Here is a 26548-nt window from a genome sequence, read left to right as displayed (position 1 = left end):
CGGCAGGCTCTGTTACTCCGTTGCAATTAGAAAACCAATGCCACCCCACTCCTTCTTTTCCATGTTTCAGTACCCTAAACACTCCCTTTCACGTCTTTTCTTCTCTCCAGACCATCTCCCTTCACTTGGAAGAATACCCTAACAGTCCAAAAGCCTTGAGGAAGAATGAATAAGGTTGCATTAGCAAACAGTTGGCAAAAAAAAACAACAATGTGGCTTGAATAGCGGATGGGAGGTTATGCGGTACTCAATGGTCAATTGCTTTGACACTCAACACGTTACTGGAGAAGCGAGCGCCCAGAATCCCGTACAATGAAACCTTATACACTTCATTGCTCTGCATCTCTATCCTCTTCCCTTTATTTTCCATCCCAGCTTCATACCTTTCACTTCGTTTTAAACGCTTCCAATAGAAGGTTGAGTGCAGAGGTTGATCAATAAGGTTCTAACTGAACTAATTACCCCGGCAGTTCACACTGCACATTAACCTCATGTTTAACCCCGCATATACTTCTATTCCAGTCACCAGAGACAGGTTGAGGCATAATGGGAGACATAAGAGCAGCTACAGAGATATGCTGACGAGGTCAAGAAGGTTAACTTCAACGCAAAAGAGGCGTCAAGAAATATTTAACTGATTGCTGACCCTCAACTTCTCGCAGTGTTTTAGTGATTTCTGTGTTTCTTTTGATCCTCTCTGTGCTCTTTTCATTGGTTTGAAATAGGTGTAAAGGGTCCCGATAAAACCCATTAGCTGAGGTAACCGAATCGGAGTTTAACTGTAGTTTTTTTTTTTTTTTTTAGTCCAATTCTTTTATATTACAGTGAAAAACTCAATATAGGAAGTCACATTTTCTAAATGTAAGAAGGGTTTATTAAAAGCTGTTTAAAACATTTCAATAAATAAAACTTAATACTCTTCAGCATTTAGCGAACAAAGACTTTTCTGATCGCCGCAGCGAAGCAGCTGATCTGACAAATATCCCTTAAAAGTTTTTTTTGCAGGGCAAAAAGGAATTTTGGAGATGAACAGGTAGCACACAGGCACGACATCCTAACCACAAGAGATCCGGGTTTGATTTCAAGCCCGGCTGCCTTCAGCCCCGCATGAAACAAAAAAAGGAAATTATCCATTGGAAGTTACAGATGACTTATGTCACTGTTGCTGCATTACTGCAGAAGCTGCTGATTTCAGTGTGTGGGTGTTTAACATGGGAGCAGGGAGATCTTGGGGAGGGACGAGAGTGTTTACAAGAAATGCTTCCCTACAGGGTTAATCTTTGATTTAAGGTAATGAAAACATATCTGGTGAGTCTGATCTGTGTGAGAGGAAACACAATGTACTCTACATCATGGCAATAAACAGTTGGCACCAATAAAAAGAATCACATTTATGCTGCAAACTGAAAATGACAACATTTAAAAACGGGACACGAAATAAACAAAATACAGCTTGTGCTTGTTCATTTTGTTTTTTCTTCTGTAAACATTGATGGAGCAGAAAAGATGAAATGCAATCATACTGTAGATGGTACCGTGTACACGATTCTTCCGCCCCTAAAGCTTTGTTGGAGAACTTAATTACCTTCACCCCAAGTTAATAGCAATGAGTACCCTCAGCAGCGGATGGGGAGATAAATGTTGATATAAATGGTGTTGTTTATAAGGACTTCACTATATAAGGATTTGCATAAAATTTGCAATCTTCGAATCACTCCATACACTAAAAATGTGGGCTTTGACTGTCAAAACGGTGTATCTGAGCACCATTTTAATCTCAAGGGAGGGCTTTGGAAAAAGTTTCACTTTATGAAAAATTATAAACTGGCCCGATTCTTGTTATATTTATGGCATCTTTAGGAGCACATCGGATTTTATCCAGCCTTTGGAGAAATAACCGACAGAAAGTTTAATATCTAAAAAAAAGAACTCCAACATACCCTTCTCCTGTGTATTACTTATTTTATCTTAAATAAATAAAATAAAACAATATATGGAAAACAGCTCAAGTTGCCCTATTGTACGAGTAGTCAATTCCTCCAAATGAAATATATACTACTGCCAGTAATATGGGGAGATCAACCAAGTGAACATTTCACACATTATAGTATATGTGTGACACAAACTACACACTCAACACATAATAGTGTGCTTTTGTTCACACACATTTCAAACTTTTCCAACTATTGTTAACTGTATGCTCCTTATGTTGTAGTTATAGGCACCTACTGCTCTGTAGTGCACAATATATCTTAGCAATTTCACTCAGAACTTTATTAATAGACGCAACAGTAGGATTTATATATATCAATTAAAAGCATGCTTTTATTTTGAAGGTTAGACCCAAAAAGAGCCTTATGTCAATAGAACATCTCTCTTCATGAAAAATCAATATGACTACAACTAAATCAAATTAACAATTGTTTTTCTGTATCTTTACTAGTAATGTAAAGAAACATGCAGTTGTTTTGCAGTTTCAGCTGCTGTCAATCAAATAAAGCAAACAGTAAAAAAAAAAAAAAAGTAAGTGGATCACATGTCAATGACAACGCATTCACCTCAGTATAGTGCAAACACATCACTCAAGACTAAATATGCTTCTGCGGTGACAGGCCACTCAGACATGATCAGTGTGACTCTAAATGACAAGAATGTATCAACATTGACTTTCAAAAGCACATTTGAACATGATGGAATGCGCGCACAAACACACACACACACACACACACACACACACACACACACACACACACACACACACACACACACACACACACACACACACACACACACACATACGGCAAAAAAAACATACACCCTCAATTTATAATGCCAGTAATGAGATGCGAGTACAATTCTCTGATGATCATCATCTGCACAGTGACACTTCAAAGAGTGAAGATTGGAAAACGAGTCACAGCAGTGAAGCTTTGAGACAGCTTGACAGGTAGCAACATGGTGCGAGGCTTTGTGTGTTTTTCTGTGCGTGTCAGAGAGAGAGAGAGAGAGAGAGAGAGAGATGGATGAAAAAGACAAGGGGAGCGTGAGAAAAAGAAATATGTGCACTTGTTACCTTTCTTGAGGAAATCCTCTGAAATGTGTAAATTTAGTGCGGTATTTTTCAGTGTTTGATTTACATTTCTTATTGAAGAAAATATGCACATCTTGATCCAACGGAGGATTTATTTACGATAGGTTATATGCATACATGAATTAAAAACGTATGTGCCTTGTATGTGAACGCCCAAGAGATGTCAAGTAAAGTAGTTGCAAAAGGTTCTGCTCACACAAGTAAAACACGGCCGTATGGACGACACGTGCATTAATGATTGTGTGTTGCAGATAGAGGAAAGTCCTGACTGACTTATGCATGTAGGTTTGCACATTCCAGTGAGAGCCTTCAAGCCTTTCATTTACTGTCGCAAGCGGTCTGCATGACATGCAACACAGACACAAATATACATATTAAGTACTCTATACGCCAGCCTGGAAGCAAAGAGGAAGTTGATGTAATGAGAAACTGTCTGACAGCTCCCAGCAGGGAGTCGCCGAAGATAACACCAGCTCACACGCACAAATGCACCATATCTGTGAACGCTTTGTTTCCTCTGCTGAATTTCAAGCTTAATTGACTGCTGGCCATCATCTACTTCAGCTAGATTTTATGCCTTTCGGTTAAAAAAAGAAAAAAAAGAAAGCTTTGACTTTTGTTTCATTTTATGTCACCCACAAAGTTGCCTGATCTTTTTTTTTTTTTTTTTTTATTGCGGATCTACATTGGTTAGGGATACTGCTGTGGCTCCCGCTGGGCTCATAGAAGCATTATCATCCAGGCTTAGCTGGTGAGGAAAGATTAAAAGGACACGGCTTTTAATTGACTATTTTTTTTCAAGTATTTGAGTGAAGCCGAAGCTGCTGTCGACTCTTCTTATCACAGAAAACAGGTACCAGATGTACAAACAGGTCTACGTATCAGTATGGTTGGTTTTCATACTATGGCTCCCAAATGTATACAGCAAAGTTGTCAACCTGGCATTATATATAACAACTGTGAGATGTGTAAATATACAGATTGCTAGCATTGCGATAATCAACAGATCTGTTGTTTGGTCTTGACTCCGACAAAGAATAAAGTGTTTTAAATGAATGTGAGAGTTGGACTCATTTTGACAAGTAGTTATCCCTCATTGCACATGGTGATTACACAGGGTACTCTGAACCACCTGAGCCAAAACCCAACACATATAACTCAACAAGACTGAGAGTGTGTACGGCAGGGAAGTGCCTCTGTAAGGCTGCACGCAGGCAATGTGCTATTTTGAGATTAATGCTGTCATCGGCACACACTGTTCTTTCATTCTCCGTGTTCATCATCTTTGAACATGGTCTGAAATGTGGCTGTTAGGGTCAAACACAAAGTACATATGAAGCCAAAGGGTGTGTGGTCATAATCCAAAGGATTAGAGATCACCTACTCCATTATCGATTTAATACTGCGGGGTACCTAAATATGTTTACAAACGATTGGAGTTGAGATATTTCACGCAAAAAAGCAAATTTGTGCAAAAGTAAGGGGGGGGGGGTCACAAACTTCATGAGAACACACAACAAGTTTAAGTCAATCAATCTTGTAGTTGTCGAAATAATTTACTAGAAAGGTAAAAGCACCTCCGGCGGCAGGAACATTTTAAAATGCTTTTCAATATGCTCACTAATTGCTGGTAGAATGTTGTTGGGGCTTGGAAAAATACTTCCCAAACAACAACGTAAATTGACCTTTTATGTCTACTGAGAATAAATTGGCACCAACTCTTGACTAAAAGGGCAGGGCTATGAAAACCAATTGACCCCTGTTAAGAAGGAAAAAGGAAATGAAAAAAAGGTTAAACATGCTTTGAATTCCTAAAACTGGAAGGCTTAGTGCAGCGCTTTCTGCTGTATGCAAGTAAAGCCACTTATAAAGCTTCCCTCCATCTGCCTCACATACAGACACACGATTAATGACGTTTCCCGTGTCTTTCAGTCAAAGTAACCTTTTAGAGTCATGTACAAAAAATGATAAGTACATCCCATATAAAATGTTTACTTTTTTGACATGTTTGAACAAGGAAACATTTGATCCTCTTTGAAACTGTGGCTACAGATAAAAGTGGTATACTGAGACAAATGATACATAAAACTGTCATTTTTAACTTATTTTCATTATTTGAATTTAAAAGAAAAAAAACAGATGAGCCACATGGAAAAAGTATGTAAACCCCAACATTTATCACACCTTCAAATTCATAAAATTCTAATTCGGAGTTCTAGATTTGGTGCCAATGATAAGACCCTCCATAAAGAGTGACATGTGGAGCCTGTCTTATTGAAACCTCTGACATCCTGGATTTGGTGTTCTCTTTGCTATTAAAATGTGGTGTCATCATGCCAAGATCTTAAGAGCTCTCCAAAAAAGGGTTGTGGAAAAAATACATCAAATATTTCACAAGGACATTTTGCAAAGACTGGTCAAATATGTACAATTTGTATAATGGATTTTTGTTGTTGTTGTTGCATGGACTGCCTAGTCTAGTCGAAGCCCAGATTTGAATACCATTTCAAATTTCACCATGTCTTGGGAGAATGCAGAATTAATAGATGACAAAATGGCTGAATTTTCTGGTGAGGTCAGTACTGGACAAATTGGCAGTCCTTTGAAATCTGCACCACTTGTGGAGGATTTTACTCACATTGGATTGATTTATTTCCATATTTATAATTTGGAGATCGTTTTAAAATCTCTTGACAGACTCCTTGTCTTCCACAACCCCTTTTTGGAGAGCTCTTAAGATCTTGGCATTATGTTACATTTTATGTTAGCAAAAGTAAATTCTTAAGGGCGTTTTTTTCTTTAAGAAGTTACTTTTGCTGATGGGAGGAATACTAGCCGGTGAGACCAAATGTGTACTTACTCTTTCCACAGAAGAATATTAGATCTCTTGATATGTTTGTTCGATAAGCTTTTGAAAAAAGCTTTTTTTTGCTTTTCCGCATGTTTTTTTTAAGGGGATCAAATATTTGCTTGTCTAATATGTTGAAAAAGTATTTAGCTTTTTACAAGAGAGATCCTAATTGAAAGGAAAAGCACAGAGAATACAGAACAAAATGCACATTAAGTCTGATAATATTCAGACTTTGCGCTGTAATGTGTTCAAATTCACTTGCTCTTATATTTTATTTTAAGCAATAAGTAACATTTAACATACAGTTACTGCAATGCATTTAAACCAGTTTTACATGAGAAAATGTTGTTCTACACAGCCGTCATTGATTTAATAAGGATTAGCATAATCAGCTAATTTTAGCTGCTGGCAAATGCTGTCAAAACTGATGTCGGGGATGATTGTAGTCACAAAAAATAGTTTAGTCCACTATTACTTGATATTAGTAAATTGCATGCCCCGTGTTAATTGCGCCACCTCCCACTGCTTATGTCTGGCAAACGGTGCAAAATATCTTCTGTCATCAGTGGTCAAAAAGCACAGACAAGCAAGGATACTACACCAAACTAAAAATATGCACAGGAGAAGACAAACAGCAATAAAATGTAGAGATGAGGGAAGCATTGGGGGATGACAAAAGAATTTTACGCACAGATGGAAATAAGCAGCATGTAAATCACAGACTTTTGTCATTGTTACAAGAGGAATACTTTCAAATGAAATTGCTCTAAAGTCTTTAGAAGACGGTAGGACCAGGTTTAATATTCAGGGCATGATTTGTTGTGAAGTCAGTGACAAAATTGCCACAGATACTGTGAAACCCAGTGTTTTCATGCCATTTTTGAAGGGAAGAGGGAGTGCTGTCATCAAAGGCAAGAGTGCGAGTTGGTGATACACAGCGGCGACAGACAGCTAATGAGTCACAGACAGTGGGACTAGTAGGAAGGAGAGCGTCTGTGGAAGTACACAAGGATTTTAAGGATCATGGAGGTGAATGGCCTCAAGAAGACATTGATCCAGTGAGACCAATGTGTTAAAAGTCATCATAGCACATCAGTACCAATGACACCTAAAGGCAATAATAACAACATGCCTGCTCAATCAAGTATGTGCTCATTTATTGGCGTGCATGGGTATAATGGTTATTTTCTTTAGTTTCTACACTTTATACTAAACTCTGTCTGTACCTGCTGTGATCCATGCTTGCTGTTATTGATTACAGGTTGATAGTTAATGTACAATTTCAAGGTCCTGGATTTGCATCACACTGTCGTGGCATACTTGGGTAAAAAGCCATCATCAATATTATTACTTAACAGAAAAGTCATCACATCTGCGCCTCTAATTACTGAGAAAAAATATCTGTTTCCCTTGTCTCCCAATACGGGAATTACTTCTACAAGGTGCTTAAGTTGAGGTTCTTAATATACATAACATGTCAGGAATGACCTCTAAAGTCTCTGTGCCGACATGTCATGAACTGCAATTTTGTAATCATGTTTTCATTATCTTCCTGTATTTTACCAGGAGAACAAAAGGCTAGGGTCAACCTGGTGGCCAGCGTTCTGTAACCATGTCAACTCCGACATCAATAGATTATAACCTGGTTACGGTAATACCTTTCTTTCCCCGAATTCCCTGAAGCTCAGATTTGTAATTGTGACAAAAATATATTTCTATTAATAAATGTAGTTAGTTTACATTTCAAATATAATTATAAATGTATTAAGTGTCTAAGGATAATTTCATCCCTTTGTCAATGACATTGTCAATGACCATGTGTGTGAGGTATATTTGTCTGGTCAAAGTGCTGAAGAGAAATCTTTTTTTTTTCTTGTTACCATTGGACTACACTTTCTGGATGTGTCTGATTGTTCCAACATTTTAAGTTTTTCACATTCAAAGGACGTGCTGTGGGTTATTTGTCTCGTCAACATACAGTTTACTGTATAGCGACTGCGTCGTGATGCCTGGGGTTTAGTGTCAATCAGGATTGAAGCCACTGAAATGAAGGAAGGGAAAATGTGAAGAGATGGTCTCTTCTGGCTGATGGCATCAATTCTGGTCAGACATCACATCTATGACGACCAGGGAGCCAGAGTGCACACTTACCAGAGGCAGTATATACATACTGCGCTGGCCTTTTCCGCTCAATACAGCTAGAGCGCACTGAAGCAAATCGTCACATGACACAAATCATCTGGATCTAGTCAACCCTGTACAGTACATAACACCTATTACACAGGACTGATCATCACATATTTATACCACAATGTAGGCCTTGAGTTGTTGTGTGTGCGCGTGTGTCTTAATGCATACATGTATTTGACCCAGATATTCCATCTGAAGGAATAAAGCTTTCCCTGAAACATGCCCTGAGATCATATGAAGCTTGTGATGTTTATGTGCAAGACTGAACAAACTTATGTTTCTGAATGTCATCTCTACCGAGGTAACTGAAGTATTTATCAATGCGAGTCCCATGTGTTATGTAATGAGTCAGAGAATAACAATAATTAGGCATCTCTTCTGATGCACGCATCACTTCTTTGACTTGATCAACGGGGGGGAAAAAAAATGAAGTAGCTATCACAAGGCAAGAGATATGAATAAGAAATAGATCTATAGGATGGTGCAAAGGCAGTTCACAGCATTTGCACACTATAACAAGAACATTTGAATAGGTCTTTATTAGGCACAAATCTACTGTCCTTGCCTAATCCTACTTGTCTTTCTCATGGCTCAAGTCATGTGAGGTTGTCACACAAAACCGTCCTTTCCGCTTCTTCCCTGATTCTCGTGTGAGGAGGATGCTTTGTCAGTGACCTCCAGTGTCCCAATCTGCTGCTCGCTGGCATCGCCCTGGGCTAATTTATAAGCCTCTTTCCCAGGATTATCTTTCTTCCTCGTGTGCAAGCGGACAGGAAAAGCAGTGATACAGGTTTTGGTTTCAGCCGTAAATGGTCTGCCGTTCTGCCTGCCTGCGTTCTGTTAACATGGACATGCCTCACACTGTAGCTATGAAGAAAGTGGCTCCTCTAGAAAATGAATTATAAATCCTGACTGTAGAGAGCTTGCATTTTTTTTTTTTTTTTTTTTTTTTGTAGGGGGGGACATATTTGCAACTAGGTTTTCATACAATGTGTCATAAGGAAAATGTGACAGGCTGTGCAACTGGACATGTTCTAAACATCTTGACATAGAGCTTAAAAAGGGCTTAAAGAGGACTTGTAAGGCCAAAGGAACAACTCTCCATGTGCTCATGAAGCACTAACACAGTGCTCTCTCAGCCTACTTCCAGCGACACAAGAGTAAAGAGGATAATATGAGAGTCAACAAGATAAACAGAAGGCAAATACTGTACTTGACAGAAGGTTACACATAAGATCCTGTGAGCGAGTATTTGCAATGCAAAATTGTTGGGACATCTTAACACAACAGCAACTACATGACCTCCCATAGACATAAAGGGGGGTATAGAAGTTACTTACCCGGTTGTTCTTGAGCTCTGCAGGTCCAGCAGTGAAGAGGCAATGTATTCCAACAGTCGGCAAAGAGCGGGTCTTTCTTTTTCACCAATTCTAATCTAAATCTTAAATACTAAACTCTAGAAATGTCTGACATCATCTTCATCTAAGATGATGCCCAGAGGAGAAAGCACCAGTTCTAAAGGTTATCTCTGTATGTACAGTTAGATACAGTGCTCCATGCCACCCCCGCAGGTCACATGATGATGCAGTCAATAACAATAACGTATTAAGTAAAATAAGTGACCGACCTCAGAATAAACAACCCTACCTTGCTTTACATAACTTATTCACCCATGTTAAACAGCAGAATGTTTACCTCCGTAAAAGCCACCCACATATATCCAAGCAGTCCAGTAGCAGAAATAAACCAAAGCTAAAGACATGTACATACTTGATTTTGACAAAGAAAAGCTTCTTAAAGGCATCAAAAGTAGCCTGAACCTGACTGTCCTCAACCAGCCCCTGAGATGTATGCACAGATAACTGAAGCTACCACGTGAAGGATTTCAGTGATAGCAGGGGAACACGAGCTGGGAGCCTGACCACGTCTGTATCGCCCAATGGAGACAGAGCCCAGATAAGCCCTACTACTGGCCGACTCCCTCTTGCCGTGCTGACTCGCTGTTTGACACAGTCTTGATCCCTTCTGCTCTGTCAGATGGAAAAGTGGAGCAAGCCGTATCAGCCATCCACCCCCTCTCCTCCTGGTGGCTACGCTGTTAAGTGTGTGTGTGTGTGTGTGTGTGTGTGTGTGTGTGTGTGTGTGTGTGTGTGTGTGTGTGTGTGTGTGTGTGTGTGTGTGTGTGTGTGTGTGTGTGTGTGTGTGTGTGTGTGTGTGTGTGTGTGTGTGTGTGTGTGTGTGTGTGTGTGTGTGTGTGTGTTTGTGTGCATGTGTTGCGGCTTAAGTGTTTGTCTGCAATAAAGGGTGAAAACCAATATGCATATGTGAAATGTTCTGAAGTGATGCATTTTTAGAGGAGTCATTAAAAAGAATTGCGTACAAACTTCTTCTTTTTTTGTACAATTTCAAAAATATATAATGTTAACTGTTAACTGTTGCTTCTGCTCAGATCCAAAAACAGACATAGGCAGATCCCCTGTGTAATTGACTGATTATTGGCACTGTATTATTAGCTATGACATGCTGTAAAATGTTAGACTGTTACCTTGTATAGACAAAAACATGTAGATTTATGTAGAGCCTATATATATTTACAGCTAAATAATTCCATCTTCTCAGGGATAGCTACCAATTTCATTCTATTTTTACTGTCTATCAAATTCATTTTCTATGCTTTCTCATCCTGCTTTAGACTGCAGAGGTGTAGCCTTTCCCAGCATGCATTGGGGCTGCAGCTGAGGTACACACTACGGACAGGATCTAACACAAATACAGAAAAACACCTTCATAAATTGTCATATTAGAGGATCACTAAGGCCCTGTGTTACACTGTATTTAGCATATGTGAGAAAGTTGTATTGAGGGTAATGCAGGCACTAGGTGTTCACAATAAAAGAAGACTTTTTAAAAGTTGTCTGTGAGTCTGACAGGGTTATAGAGGTGCACTGTTAAGCTGAGGTAGTAGTCTTTTAATAAAAGCCATAACAGACTTTGGAAATCAAGTGTTGGATCCAAGAGGGACCACCATTCATTTATTAATTCCTTCATTCATTCACTTGTTTGTTTCATTTCACAGGAGAGTAATAGTTGGTAGTTGACTGGCCACACAGCTGCCAATATGATAATTAAAAGTGTCACACACTTGGCTAAGGTCACAACTCGCCGCCGTGCCATTTTGTAAAAATAAATGCGATTACATTTTGGCCAGATTTGTGCCCAGCTAGTTTTTTGGCAGCGCTCGGAATATGCCTTTGACTTTTTACTTCATTTAGGGTTGAGACCTGCCGCTGCCACAGCTGATAGTTGTGCCAGATCAGTCTGAGCCCAAAGCCAGACCTCAATCTACCGTGTCAGATTGAAGATGTTAGAGCGACTTGCGCTGCCCACCAGGTCTTTATTACTCTACGGCAGTGATGGGCGGTGGGGGGTAACGTGGGGTGCCTGGGTCTTTAACCACTGATCCCAGATCAAGCTAGAGACCGTGGGGATTAGAAACAGGATTAAATGACCCTCAGCCCTTCCCAAACTGGCTGTCATCCATCCATCTAAAGTGTATATTACATTTATCTGTCACTACTGGGTTATATTTTTAAGCTTGCTTTTAAATGAGATTGCTCAGTTGACTGCCTGTGATGCGTAGTTATTTCAGCTTTGTCATTTGTATGATAGCGAGTTGCTTATTAAAAATGGAACGGAAGTTGCTCTCTGATGGGCTGGCGACCTGTTAAGGGTTTACTCTGCCATTTTCCCAATGTCAGCTGGGACAGGCTCCAGCCCCGCGTCAACCTCTAAGCAGGTAGAGCTAATAGATGCATGGATAGAATGTAAAGGTAAGTACATTTTAAAGATGCCAGAAAATCCTAACAGGGCCACAGTAATCTATAATGCAGGAGATATGTGATACAAGCTGCACAAATAAGGGGTAGAGAGAGGATGTGTGTGTCTGTGTGCGTCAGAGGGGGTTTAGCCAGATATCCCACACTCAGAGGCCGAGTGAGGGTCAAAGTAAATGCCAGAGGCAAGGTCAGCAAGCAGAGCAAAGACAACCTGAACACACATCATCATTCCAGTGGAAGAGAGAGAGAGAGACATAGTGAGAGACAACAGAGAAGGAAAAAGAGCGAGTCAGAAATTACCAGGTGAAGATTCAAGGTAGACAAATCTGACAACATAAAGATGGTCTTGTCAGTATTGACTTTCATCTCAACTCTGTGTATACCGCCAATAGCCACTTTTGCATTTGTTAAACTGAGCTCCCACTGTTTTGTGTAACTTTTAAACGGGTTAAATGCGACGGCATCTACTCAGGCAAATGAAAACAGGTTGGGAGTTGGTTGTGGGGACATGCGCATGGGGGATGACAGGGAGGGATGGCGAGCTCGATGATTTGGGTGGGCAGATGGTGCCGACATATGGGCCTGTTAGGGGCTAAATAAATAAATAAACACTCACACATAAATACTGAGATGAACTGTGAGTGCCACAAACTGTTGGCCAACTTAGCCAGCTGAGATAGAGAGAGCACGAGAGAGAGAGAGAGAGAGAGAGAGAGAGAGAGAGAGAGAGAGAGAGAGAGAGAGAGAGAGAGAGAGAGAGAGAGAGAGAGAGAGAGGAAGAGAAAGAGAAAGAGAAAGAGAAAGTGAAAGAAAGTAAGAAAGAAAGAAAAAAAGAGAGAGAAAGAAAGAGACAGAGAGACAGAGAGAGCAAATGGCCACTGAAACTGCTTGCTGATTTCTAAATAGACAAAACCTGCACACAGACAATTGTGATGGACATAATAACAGTCTTTACAGATTTGAGCCTCTGTGTGATCCCTAAATCCAAGTAATCTTACATTACCAATGCACACGGTATGACAATTAAAGAGGAAAAGATACACACAAAGAGCATAATCTGGGTTTTGCATGGGGATGCATCTGTGAGCATTAAATGTGGGCTCCACAGGCAGGTCACAGAGAGGCAGTCTCCATCTCTGAGCTCAACTTCTTTTCCGTCCCTATCTGGTTCAGCTACTGCTGCTGCTGCCGCATCTGCCACCCTGCTATCTCTGCACTCGCCACCTCTTGTCTGCCTCCTGCTCAAACTCGAAGCCTGTGGCTCAGTCAGAGAGACAGCCAGGTTGAGAGAGGTGATATCCTTCAGCTAACAAACAGCTGCTTGGTACAACATGTTCTCTGTCCATATCATCTCGTGCCCAGCTACAGTCTGCTGTATCTGCTGCCCGGCACGGACAGACAAATGAAGGAGGACTGGAGTACCAATACTGTTCAGTATATGCATATTTTGGTCGCTATGCAGGTGCCTGTCCATTCCTTTCCATATGCACCCTACATGGTTTACACGTTTGTGAGTTCACATGTAATTCATGGCTTCTTTTGAGTGAAATGCACCAATTTGCTGCCTCACACCTTTCCCTCTTCTCTAAAAGCAGCTGAGCAGGATGTTGTGATGACCTAAGGCTGTTTACAATACTGCATTTAAATCTGTGCATTAGCTCAAAATGTAAACAACCCTCAGTTCTCATGAACAGCCTATTCATGTCAATTTAGGAAAGCAAGAATAGCTTACATGAGCATAAAAAAGGCAGACACTTGCTGAATCGCCCAGCTAACTTCACTGATTGTAGTTGGAACATTCTTTCTTTTTTACTTTTGGTATTTTCTTTCTACAAGATATCAAAACCAATCATACAGCAAACTAACTTTAATTAAACACTAAATGTCTTGCACGCCAGCATGTGTCACATTAACCTCGGTCTTGGTCAGGATGTGTCCTCCTCTCTGTATGTCTGCAGACACGTTATCTAACCCCTGGCAAACAACATTTGGATGTTTTCCACATTCCTCACAGTTTGGGTATGTCTGGCTGATAAACATCGCTGCCACCTCGCAACTTTATATTCTGTTTGGCTCTCTGCCCTCGTCATGTCTGCAAATTTAATTTGATTGCAGCTGTAATCTGCCCGCTAGTTAATTGACTTTGCCGAGAATTGTTCCTCCCTACCTTGATGGAGAAGGGGTAGTTTGATAAGTTGTAATGTCTTCTCCTCTCCCTGCAAACCTACACTCCCATTGTGTGTTTTGGTCACTGGAGAGGACTCCTCCAGAACTGGATGAACTAATGTGATCTCGAGGGGGGAAGTCGAGCTGACCAGAATTTTTCTATCATCCGTCTTGTTGTCACATTAAACGTGGAGTTCACTTCATATCAAAGCCCTTTGCTATGTCAAAGCGTCATGTTAAATTTTGCTCCTAAATATGATGTTTATTCACAACTCATCTACATTAGCAAATTCATTTTGAAGGAAAACGAATGCCAGCATGATAAAATGTGTACTTTCTGGATCTTTATCACTATATTAAGTTTGCTCTGTCATGGAACTGTGGATGAGTGAACTGTCAACCTCAACCTTTAAGCCACCGGGGAGAAAGGTCCTAAAAGTGCCCGGCATAACGGAGAGTTTGAACTTTATCCGCTGATGAAAACCATGTAATGAGGTTAAAAGCTAGTAAGTAGACCATGAGTAAAAATTGTTGCATCAACTGCTGTTTCCAATGTGAAAAATGAACTATCCGGCTTAAGAAAATCAAGTAAATGTGACAATTCACCTCAGTATCAGCATACACTACAGACATCAGTCCACCAGAAGACACCGTGTCGGTGTCACCTTCCCATAGGAGGTTAGGTTGAAGAATTGAGGTTAGATTGAAGAAAACAAAATCAGAATCTATTTGATTTGAACGTCAGTCGCAATTTGGTCAAGTTTAGGCATCCGAACTAATTGATTAGGGTTCGGCACCAAAACTATGTGGTTAGGGTCTGGATTAAAATCATTGTTAGGGATAAATAAAATACACAACATAAATGACTTAACATGGCTTAATGTAAGTTAAATATGTTATGTTCCATACGTAACTTAGAATAAATTCATGCCAACTTTTGCTTTCTTAATCACTCATAAACCTGTTGTTTAATGAACCAACCCCGTTTGTAATCAAACTTGATCATTCTTTGTCACATGACTTTCCTCTTCCACTATGGTCACACGTTCAGATACTTTTCACTGACACGGTACCCTCTAGCGGACTGACGGGTGTGTTACACGCTTTGGCGTGATACCAGAATGGTATTTTGAGCAAAAAGAAAGCATTCTCATTGTATTTTGTTGATTTGGCAAGTTTCCATCGAAATGGAGCTTTAGTTTCTTTTCTAAAAAATATTACTGAAATAATTATTTAATGCCGAAAACCTAACAACATGTTTAGTATTTTGTATGTAATATTAACCACACTGATCTCACACCATTAAGGGTACTCCCTATGATTTTGGTGCAGTGTAAAGCTGTCACATTATACTGGTCGGAAAAATTCTCTAGGCAGCATTTATATTTACTCGTGATTGAATATTGTCAGTTTTACCAGGACTGGTAGAAATGAGACATTGACAGATAGTGGTTTTCAATAATTAGTGCAATGAGGCAATGACCTGGAACCAAAGCCTGGTTTCATGGTTCAGAACAAGTTTGACTTTGTTATTGGCACAAAGTCGAACCACTATGTGGGTTAATGGCTATAGCAGTATGATCAATTGTGCTGGTTTATATTATACAGTTCACTAGCTGGTCCACAATACAGAATATCAAATAGTCTGTGACCTCCAAAGGAGAGAAAAGTATTCGGTAAAAACAAACACTTCAAGATACTGATGTAACTGTCCAAATTAAACTGAATGTTCAGAATGGAATAAAGCAAATTAAACTGCCAGAAAAGGTAAACACGGGAAGAAAGGAGGACAACAAAGGAAACGCTGCTCCACAGAGGAGTCCTGAGTGATGTTACTTTTGAACTCTTAACGGCACAGAGAGAGAATGGTGTTTGTTCTCGTTGATGAATTTAATTAACACTAACACAGAAAACTTCATTAGACTGTTCTCAGTTCATTAATAAAATGAATCTGAGTGCGCATGAGTACACACACACACACACACACACACACACACACACACACACACACACACACACACACACACACACACACACACACACACACACACACACACACACACACACACACACACACACACACACACACACACACACACACACACACAACCATTTCTGCACTGTGCACACACACAACATGCACACGAGTATCAGAATTATTCAGAGTAACTTACAAATTGCCATAGTCCCAGACAACGCACTGAGGATCTGATGTACCCTGCAAGATAGAGGGGAGGGGGGAAGAGGGAAGAGAAGATAAGGTGTTATTGCCAGTCGAGAGTATGCGTGAGAGAAGGAGGCATGGGGAAGACAGAAGAGCTCGTTGCCAGAAGGGAAAGAGCGATGCTGAATGGGCGATGGAGAGAGGTAAACAGACAATGAAAGAGAAGGATGGAAACAGACGGCGGGAGGGAAAGATGGAGAAAGAGTCATTGTCAGAGGACAGAGCGGCAAATAGCTGCTGCAGAAAGAGAAAAGGTGTGTAAGCTATGAATTGAGAGCCGTATAGAGACAAAAAGAAAAAAGCTATTTCATGGACAGTAATACGCATACCTGTTGGGGTCATAAACATCTTGTAGTGAAAAAGCTTTCAAATCCTTTACTTCGATACAAACACAGAGGAAAGTAGGAAGGTACATTTAAACAACTATGAAGCAGGGAACTATATTTAAGTATAAGAAGTAAAGCAGTGGTCCTTTCATAGTGTGTAGGAGCTCACATGACTAAAAGTCAAAAACATGTTAAAATCATTTTAAAAAACAATATCAGGCTATTCCCCGCAGGGGACTAAACCCTGGTGATTTGCTGTCAGCTCGCTCTTAATCCACCAACTCGCTGGAGCTAAAAGCCAATCGTTGGGGGTCAAACGGCAGGTGAATCATGTGGTAATCAAAGATCACTGGCGCATGGTGGCGAAGGAAGACTCGCTATGACTCTATCAGTGAATCAATGAGGGGATCGATATTTTTAACTGACTCATCACAACCTGTTCCACTGGTGATCTTCAGTGATCTCTGCATTGATTAGTTTTAAATGGATCGTCTGCGCCCTTTTCGACCTGGACGAGGTTTGTGATTGTAACTGAGTTTAGGTGAACTTTGTGGGTATCTGGTCTGGATCGAACACAAAGTATTTATTCCCAAATCCAAAGAGTGAAAAGATTCAAATTGGTGCCTTATAGAGCTTACAAATGAGCGCCTCTGATCTCAGTCTTTCCGGATTCTTTAAAGTCGGGGTGGTCGGGCCTCTAGCTGAGTACCTGCATCTAAAAAACATTTGTTCAACTAGGCTGATGCAGAGGAAAATGGATCCCTCTCTGTACCAGTAAGTTGGTGCTTCCTGAGTCCTGCGTTAAGCACTTTGCCTTTGAGCTCCCCCTTATGGCAAAGGGGATTATAGCAGTAACTCCACAGCCAGACTGCTGTGTCCATTATAACAAAGGATGATGACTGAGGACAATTTTAATTAATTACTTCTTCTTGGGTGAAGAACAAACCTATTTTTTCTGATTATCAATGGGGTTGTAAATGAGCCAAAACGGGAGAGAAGGAGGTGATGCACGTTCAAGTCTGCACTGTGAGGATGTATTCCTCTAAAGGCAAGGTCATCCTTCCTTCTCTGAGCAGTTCATAACTGATCTCCCATGAATCAGTGCTTCCAGGGGTCTCTGCATGACCGGCCTGGAGAGGACGGGATGGATGATGCAACGTTTATATAGACAGGATCAGAGACGAGGTGACACGGATTGATGGATGACAGTGCTTTGTTCTGCCTCACGCCGACCGCCGTCACCGGCATTAGTTGTCCCCCGGCGTGCATTAGCGTGGCGAGCTCCGTTAGCATTCACCTATCAATCAGCGGGCATCGCGCCTGACTGTTCGCTACAGCGGGAGTGACACCTGTGTACTCCCACGATGGCTGCTTCCTCTTTAGCGCCGATACCCGCCATAATGACAGCGTCTGCTCAACTGATGCCTCTCACTGGGAGCAGCGCAAGTCTGACTCTAACAGCTGCATTTATGGACAGCAATAATGTCATCTACCTTAATAGCTTCTGTCTTCTTTTTTCCTCTCGAGAAGAAAAGACGTTTTTTTTTTTTTTTTTTCTTCAAGGTATTCAACACCACATGTGGTAATGAATATTGGATGTGAATATGGTGAGCTAATCAGATAAATGAACTAATGGAACAGAATAGGACCACGCAGGTTCAGGGAGTCTTGAAAGCCTGCCACTTTATAGCCAAGATTATAGATTTAGAAAATGAAATGGAGCAACCTGGATGAGCCTTTTGGACTGATGAAAGTAACCTACAGTAGATTACAGTGAAATTACCAGAAAGGTTTATGGCTCACGTCTGCATGGCAAACCAGAGCTGCCTTTTATAATTGAAACGGCTACATGAAGGATGGCTGAAGGGAGGGAGTGGCATATGGTGTACTGCTTTTACTGTGGGGACACAGAGCTCTCTGGCCTCCTGCTTCCCACTCAACAGTAAAGACACACACACACACACACAAACACGCACACACACACACACACGCACGCACACACCCACGCACGCACGCACGCACGCACGCACGCACGCATCGGGGCACCAGGGAGATATGTGGGGAGTCTGACTGGAACAGATGCCCTCTCAGTGAAGACATGACCCTGCGCAGAGCCCTCAACGCTCTCATATGAGAGCAAAGCCCGAGGCAGCTGCTTCTGCAGCTGGATGTTCCAACCAAGGTCAACACCAACTACAGCTGAAGCCCATGACAGGAGATTCTGCTCTCTTGAACATATGTCCTTCTTGTGGGGAGTTAATTGAGAAGCAGAAAATACTCAAGATAGATATACTCAAGCAACTTTACCCTTCATTTTAATGTAGTTTGACTGCAATTGTAATCTGAATTTCCAATTTGGGTTGTGTTTTGCAGGAATGGTTCGACATTCTAAAATATGCTCATTCTCTGTCTTGGGAGTTTGATGATGAAGATCAGCTCGAGCGTCAGCACCTAGACTGGTGAACCAACCAGCTCTCTGGCTGCTGGCCTGGTGGCTTTGTCTGAAGATATGCTTAACAGATACTCAAAGTTGGATTTTTTGTTTGTTTTTTGTTTACCATCCAAATCCAGCCTTATGTTGGTTGTAAAAGATATGATTGATTTCCTTTTTTTTTTTTCTTTTTTTTTCTGCTGTATTTTGCATTTAGGATTTGCTGAAACCCAAATCTATTTCAAGTTGTTATAATGGATGTGTGTGGTTATGATTAATATCATAAGCACTGTTTACATCTCAAATGAAACCATATAAATAAAAATAATGAAAACTCCGAATAACATTGTTCTAATCATTTGAATCTTGTGTAATCATGTGATTCTTATTGGATGACAGAGATGTATTCATTTTAAGGTGTAGTTTTAACTAATTCCTCTTGATCGTTATGTTGTTATTTACCTTCCTCCCGGGGCTTCAGACTGAAGCCTTAAGAAGTTCAGCTGCTTAACGTGAAATGTCGGACACAGCATTTTTGATGCATGACACATATGAAGGGCCAGGAAGTCCGGGCATGTCAGCCTGTGCTGCATCCATTTTCAGTATTCAGTATTCTCTTGTGAGTCCCCTGAACTTTGGGAAGTGTAAAACTAAATCCTTTAAGCGCCCTTTTAAGTGGGATTACAATGACCTCCCAACCACTGGTTGAGGGTGTACAAATTTGCATCTGCCCTGTGCTCGACTGTGCGCTGTCCTCAGCGGGAGCCTCCGGTTTGTGGTACAGAGCACCACGCTGGGATCAGCATTAAAACATCATCCTATGGACAGAGGGTGTACAACCTGCACTACCGCTGCTTTGCCAAAAGTGTTAAAAAGCAGAATAATAGGAAGATAAAAGATAGAGGCGTATAAAGGAAATGCCATACTTATGTTGTGAATCAGCGGTTTAAAGTAGGGGGGTGGAGTAGCAGGGGATGGAGAATGAATACGGAGTATTTTTAATGAAACACTGTGCAATAATTTGGACCCTTCGGACTTGGTTGAAACAGCAAGATACTGATATTATTGGAAAATTTGAATATGCACGTATATGTATATCTATATGTGTGTGTGTGTGGGTTTGCGTTGTCTGGAGAGAACCATTAAATATTCAACATTATTTTTTTAGAACTGTGTCCACCTTTGCACAGCAGAATGGCTAATGAAATCCACATCTTATTGAGGTCGTGAAGTGTGTCTCTCATTAAACTTGCACTTAGTCTTTTCCACTGAAGACACCCCACGAGTCGGTTATAATAACACACTCTACTGTAATATAAATTGAATAGGTATCAGGAGACAGTGCGATATAAGAAAGCCCAAAAGGTCTGCGTTTATTCGGCACTTCGACCAGCACTATAACGCTTTATAGCATGCAGCACTTTGTGTTTCATCTGAACTTGGGAAACATGGGTCAGCTGGGAGAAGTGGATCCCTTTGAAGCTGTAAAAATATGTATTTTCTTGACCAATCTATAAGTATGTAATAAAAACTGCAAACGCTTGCACTGAAAAGTGCTTCCTTTGGAATATGTTTTTTACTGCATGTGACACACTTTGATATTACTGCGAAAATGAAGTGAATTTTCTGGATTTTACGTCGTCCTATCGTGGTTGGGAAAGTTTGGGTGATAAAAGTTGAAGGAATGTTCCTCATTCCTTAATATCCTACACCTGAAACAGACAAGATCTTGAAGACTCATAACAGAAGCAGTCAATAGCATAAGCTTTGTTGTCCTGGATAATTGGCTGTGTTTGTATCACAGAAAAACAGTGCGGTTCCAGACCGTTCTCATTCCCAGGGTTTCAAATACTGCCATTTTGTCACAGCTGTTGGCGTCAGACAGATACACACAAGGTGCCCTTTGGTTTCAAAGACGTACGCACAAGGTACTTCATGTGTTTTTGAAGTGTGGCAAAAGTGACGAAGCGCAAAGGTGGAAAAGTCGGTGGATTTCTTTGTAGTAACACAAAGCCTGATCTTTTTCTAACCACAACCACGTTGTTTCTGGTGCTAAAATGAAAGTTGATCGGCAACTTGTGCGTCCAAATGAGACAAAATCTTTCATATAGCGTCAGTATTTCGATGCCCTGGTAAATGTCATTATTTGAGGCACTGGGAACGTGTTGGCGATTCTTACTGTTCTTACTATTGAATCAGATTTATTTTACTTACATTTAAAAGCGGGGACAGCTCCACCACCACCATGGGCTCGCTGGGTTGTGGTTCTGGTCGTACTGTCACTGTCAGGATCTTGGAGTTGATCACTGCGGGGGGGCTGCAAAGATACAAACACACACAAATGAGGGTTATTTTTTGAGAATTTTGGCTTCAACAAGTTTTGCTTAAACCAAGTTTTCGACTTTGGACAATGGCAAAAAAGAATTATGATAATAATATAATGCCACTGATTTCTTTATTTTGCTCTTTGTCAAAAATATGTGTACACCATGTCTACTGTGATGCTTTTGACGTTTTTTAAGTCGATTTGCAAAAATACACACAAAATAAAACAAATGAAGGAGTAGAAAAGCCAAAGAGAACGCCTGAGTAAAAACTGTGTGCTGGATCTATTAACATTCAGCAGAGCTACAGAGAGAAAAGGGTTTTAACAGATCCAGCTCAACCACATCCAAGAGCACTGACCTGAATTAAAGGGCCCAGGGCCAGCATAAACACCATATCACAGTGGCCTTTTGACAACCTCATGATTTCTTCTAACTTCTATTTTTGCAAGTTTCAGGACCCATTAGACGGCACTCATTCAAATCCCACTGTACATTTCCAAAAATACACCGACAATGCAGAAGAAAGGGAAGCATTTCTAGGGAAATGTACTTTTTTTTGTCTGATAAGAGAGAAGCGACAGAGACATTATAAGGGAGAAGACAGTTGAAGAAATGGAGGTTGGAATTAGGTAGAGGAGAGGAGCCACAGAAGAAAGTGCACAGAAATAAAACAAATATAGTGAGAAAAGAAACTAGAAAGGTAAAAGAGAATACAAGGGATGTTACAAGTCTGACAAGTTGCAGAAAGGTAAAGGAAAGGACAGGGACAAGAGGAAACTGTTTCAAATCCTTAAAAAAAAAATAGTAATTAAGTACTCACTTTGGTGCAGGTAAAATGATGCCCAATGTCCTGTACAGGACGGCTCCAATGACATAGTACATTGTAGATTCTGAGTCCGCTTCTGTCTCTGAAAGAGAATAACATTTTTCAACTGATCAGCACCAGATGCAGTTTGCCCAGAACACCTTCAAAATCAATTACAGGTATACCAATCCATTTTATACCCCTTTTAATCTTGTCCAAAGGTGCAAGTTGCTGAAGACTGAAAACAAACGATGCTACGCAAATGGAAACAAATCCATATTTCTTGGTTTATTCAAAAAAGAAGAAACAAACTGTCTTTATATACTCTTCTGGCATGTAAATGGGTCATTGCCACAACTTTATATTAATTTTAAATAGAAAATAAAAAATATGTTGTGAAGAAAGAGGGAAGTAGGGAAATTTAAGAGACAGCTTAAAAAAAACCTCAAAATCTCTGCGCAATATTACCTAGACCTAATACATTTTATATTAAGGCTGTTGTGATGCTATTTATGATTGATTCAATTTGAGCTAATCTGCACTGATGAACTAAATCCATCCATCATAGCACTTGGTGACGCAAACGAGCACAGATTTCTCCTCTCAATTTCTCACCGTCAATTTCAGCCTAATTTACACACACTATTCAGGTGTCGCTGAGAAATGCTCTGTTGACTACATCCAAAAAGGAGAAGTCAATAAATTGCAGTGCTTTACTGAAGCATTCGACAACTACATGTTCCACTCTCAGGCTAATTAGCTGCATGATTGTAGTTTCAAACTTTGAAACACTGTATGTGTTTTTGTTTGCCTTTGAGCAGCTAGTATCTCGCCTACTGATCATCTACTGCAGGTGTAACGCAGAGGCCTCATTTAAAAAAAAAAAACAAAAAAAAACACGTTACACCAATATGTATTCAACTTGAGTAAAATAAAGTGTCGGTGTCTCGAGCCTCTTCACACAATGTCCTCATCCCTCTCTCTTCTCACTTGTTTCAAATCCTCCCCCTCAACACTTCTCCTCCTCTGTTGTTGTTTCTATTCTCCGGCCCACTTTTCAACTTTTCCACCCTTTTCAGTGGCCCTTCTTAAAAAAACCCTTGCCTTCCATCACTCTATTCAGTGTTCTTTTGCCAAAAAGAGCAGAGGCTCCCAAGGATATATAGTGTCCCTCTGTAAATGTCACTTTGTCTCAAGTGAGGGGAGGCAGAAAGAAGCAGAAAGGGAAAGTACGAGGGAAAGAGTTCATGTTGAGAGATGCCACTCCCTTCTTTGCCCTTTTAGGCAGTGAGAAGCAACGGAGGAACATCGGCACAGAGAGACAGAGAGAGGGGGAGAGGAAGAGGCAGAGGGGGCTGAGGGTGACTCATCCAAAATCTGTCTGTCTGCTGCCTAAGAGGTAATACTCAGGAAAAGAGATAGCTATGCGAGACAGAAGAGGGGAGAAAGAGGAAGAGACAAAAAGATCTCGACGGGGAGAAAAAAAAGAGCAATTCGGAAACTGTGAGGAAGCACAAAAAAAAACAAAAAAAAAAATCAAAGTCAGCATGAGAAAGCCTGTGAGCTTGATGGATCCTAATTGGACAGTGTCTGCAAAGGCATGCAAATGAGAAAGTCAGTGTATTATGGGTAAATGGTAAATCAGTTTGTGAGGGGGTGGCACTCCTCCACTCCAGGATGATTAATACCACAAAAGCACTCAATCACAAAACTCTAATTTCCCACGAACAGACTTTTCGTTACTCTCCCTTTTGCCGAACATCTAAATGATTGGTGGTCAGCTGTAATCCAGCAAAATGGCAAACCACAAGTCACCAGCTGTGAACTTTAGTGTGCCATTCATCAGGAAAATATATGCCTGCAGTTAATGCTCGGCCACAATTTACTGTTTTAATCAAAAGTCAAAATCTCCATCCAAACAAGCTCTTTGGGAGGGATTATTTTTCTTTCTTATTGAATTCTTCTACACTTTCACTGTTGTACACAAACAGGAAACGTCTAAACTTTACCCACATGAACATAATGGCAGGAGAATATTCTTAAACTCGGAAAATAATGAATTATTACAATGCTTTAATTACTGATGATCAGTGATGTTGTTATTAGCACCTAACTGACTTATATTTAACTCACTCCCTACTACATTTATTTCAATTTAGTTAGCTATTCTGAGCTGATCAAGCTATAGTTGGACATTTTGGGATGCATATATGTTTTTTTTCTTTCACAAAAAGGTATATGACACAATTAATAGCACAGATGTGTGCGGAGCTGAAGCCAAGAGGGGATTAGGTTTGCCCAGCTAGATGGGTGACAACCATTTGGCCCATTATTGGGTCAAGGAATATCGGTAGATGCTTGGGTTTATAGCTAGCGGGACAGACACACACTAGCCTATTGTTTTAGATCATGCAATCACTTTTCTTGAAGAGCTGAGCTTTTCGTCATGCAGGGAGCCTCCTTTTCCTCAGTCCAATTTCAGGAATTTAATTAAAAGTATCCAGGACAGCAATTTTTTGCAATTTCAATGCTGAAATCCTTTTTACTTTCCAAGTCTGTCCCAATTCAAGTTTTCCCTCCCAGTCAACTGTGGAAAGTTGTGGGCAGAAACATCGCCGGTTTCCTGAGATACGTTGTCTTTCAGGATGGACCTAGCCTATTTGTCTCTGCCTCCATCCTCGGTTTCTCCTCTTCCACTTGATGTATCTTTTTGTCTGTTTACCACAGTTCGGATGAACACACTGAACCATCAAAGTGAAATGCCTTGTCTTCATAACAATCCATGGTGTAATCCGCCTTAGCAATTTGTTTATTGAGTTTCCCTGTAAATCCCTAATGCAGTTAGTATCATAGCAGCTCCAGGCAGCTTCTTTTTCTATTTACTTTTGGTCAGACAAAGAGACTAAATGATTAATGTAAAAAATCCTGCTTTATGTGGAAAGCTATAGGAGACTTGCATTGTTTAGATTGAGTCATTGTTTTCCTAAATGTCAACAAAAGAGTTGGTAACTGTAAAGATACACTTTAAAAAGAAAAGTGTTGAGCCTACAAATAAAAATTAAATTGGTAACACACTGTGGATTCAAGTTTTTTCAAAGTAATTTAACAAGTTAGAATGACTCCTGCAGCTGCTATAGCCAGATTTTTTTAAGAAATACACCAGGTTGAAATAAATGGGGTATCACTCTTAACATTTCACTCTCCTCAAGACGGTGAGTCACGTAAAAAAGACACAACTTTGGTTTTAGCAACACTTACTGACTTGACATCAGCAAATTCCCAACTCCAGTTGACATTGAAATCATTTGATTTGTGTTCTTGCTCAAATAACGCCAACGACGCGTAACCACGTGCATGCACAAACAATGCTGTATTTGAAATATGAAGTCACTTCTGACTTGCATCTCTGCATCTAAGTGTGTGCATGGCTGCGAGACATAGTGTGCTGTCTGTATGGATGCTGGTGAGAGAGAGAGAGAGAGAGAGAGAGAGAGAAAGACGGTGGAGGGAGAAGGGGGTGTTTGTCACCTCGGAAATCAGTGAAGAGCAGTTCTAGCCTCTGCCCACTGAAGCGATTCATGAACCTATCAATTGTACGTGCGACAGTTGCGCGCACGTACACACACACACACACACACACACACACACACACACACACACACACACACACACACACACACACACACACACACACACACACACACACACACACACACACACATACACACAAAAAGGTGCCAATGGGCCTTTATGAGCATGTTTAAGCTGTCCATCTGAAATAGGCTTTCATTACGGGGTAAATGAACCAAACAAACTGATAGCAATCAACTGAATACTTCAACTCATGGACTGCCAATGGGAAGAGGCAGAGTTCCCATAGGGGCAAAGGGTACTAATAATGTCCTAACTCATAAGGCTATGTGCGGTTTGGATGAAACAATTCACCAAATAGCATATGCTAAAATGGCGATGGCATGTGCTGAACACCCAGTGCAAATGTGGTGCAGCTGGTCATTTTTATTGCACAATAAGCACTGCGAGAGACAAAACATGCACCGCCACAAACTATGAGAATAATGGACAAGAAAATCGAGATTGGGGAAAAAGGGCAGGAAAAGCAGCAAAGTAAATCAGAAATATATGACACACGGAGAATAAGAAAGAGGAAAACATTGCAATGCAGCAATATTAAACTGCTCTTGCTGACACCTGAGTATTCATCCTCTCGGATATCCTAATTTACTGTTCCATAAAATGTGGAAAGAACTTGGAAAAAATGATTAAGACAATTCATAAACAGT

The 26548-nt window shown here is 40.5% G+C and overlaps 1 protein-coding gene across 1 annotated transcript in view; it reads right to left on the bottom strand.

The window, feature by feature from the left end:
• The window catches only part of adgrb2 (adhesion G protein-coupled receptor B2), a 215354-nt gene that overhangs the window by 57864 nt on the left and 130942 nt on the right, over nucleotides 1–26548 (bottom strand). Inside the window, exons 14-16 of the mRNA XM_069699156.1 lie at nucleotides 22263–22350; nucleotides 21330–21432; nucleotides 16309–16352 (exon numbers count right to left, since the gene is read on the bottom strand). Coding sequence (XP_069555257.1) covers nucleotides 16309–16352; nucleotides 21330–21432; nucleotides 22263–22350 — 235 coding nt within the window. The remainder of the gene's footprint in view (nucleotides 1–16308; nucleotides 16353–21329; nucleotides 21433–22262; nucleotides 22351–26548) is intronic.

Source organism: Brachyistius frenatus, unplaced genomic scaffold (assembly GCF_029030835.1).
Source record: "Brachyistius frenatus isolate BFR_SWC_R1_liver_20210118 unplaced genomic scaffold, ASM2903083v1 Contig_2, whole genome shotgun sequence".
Classification (NCBI taxonomy): Eukaryota; Metazoa; Chordata; class Actinopteri; family Embiotocidae; genus Brachyistius; species Brachyistius frenatus.
This window is presented reverse-complemented; position numbering and strand designations above follow the sequence as displayed.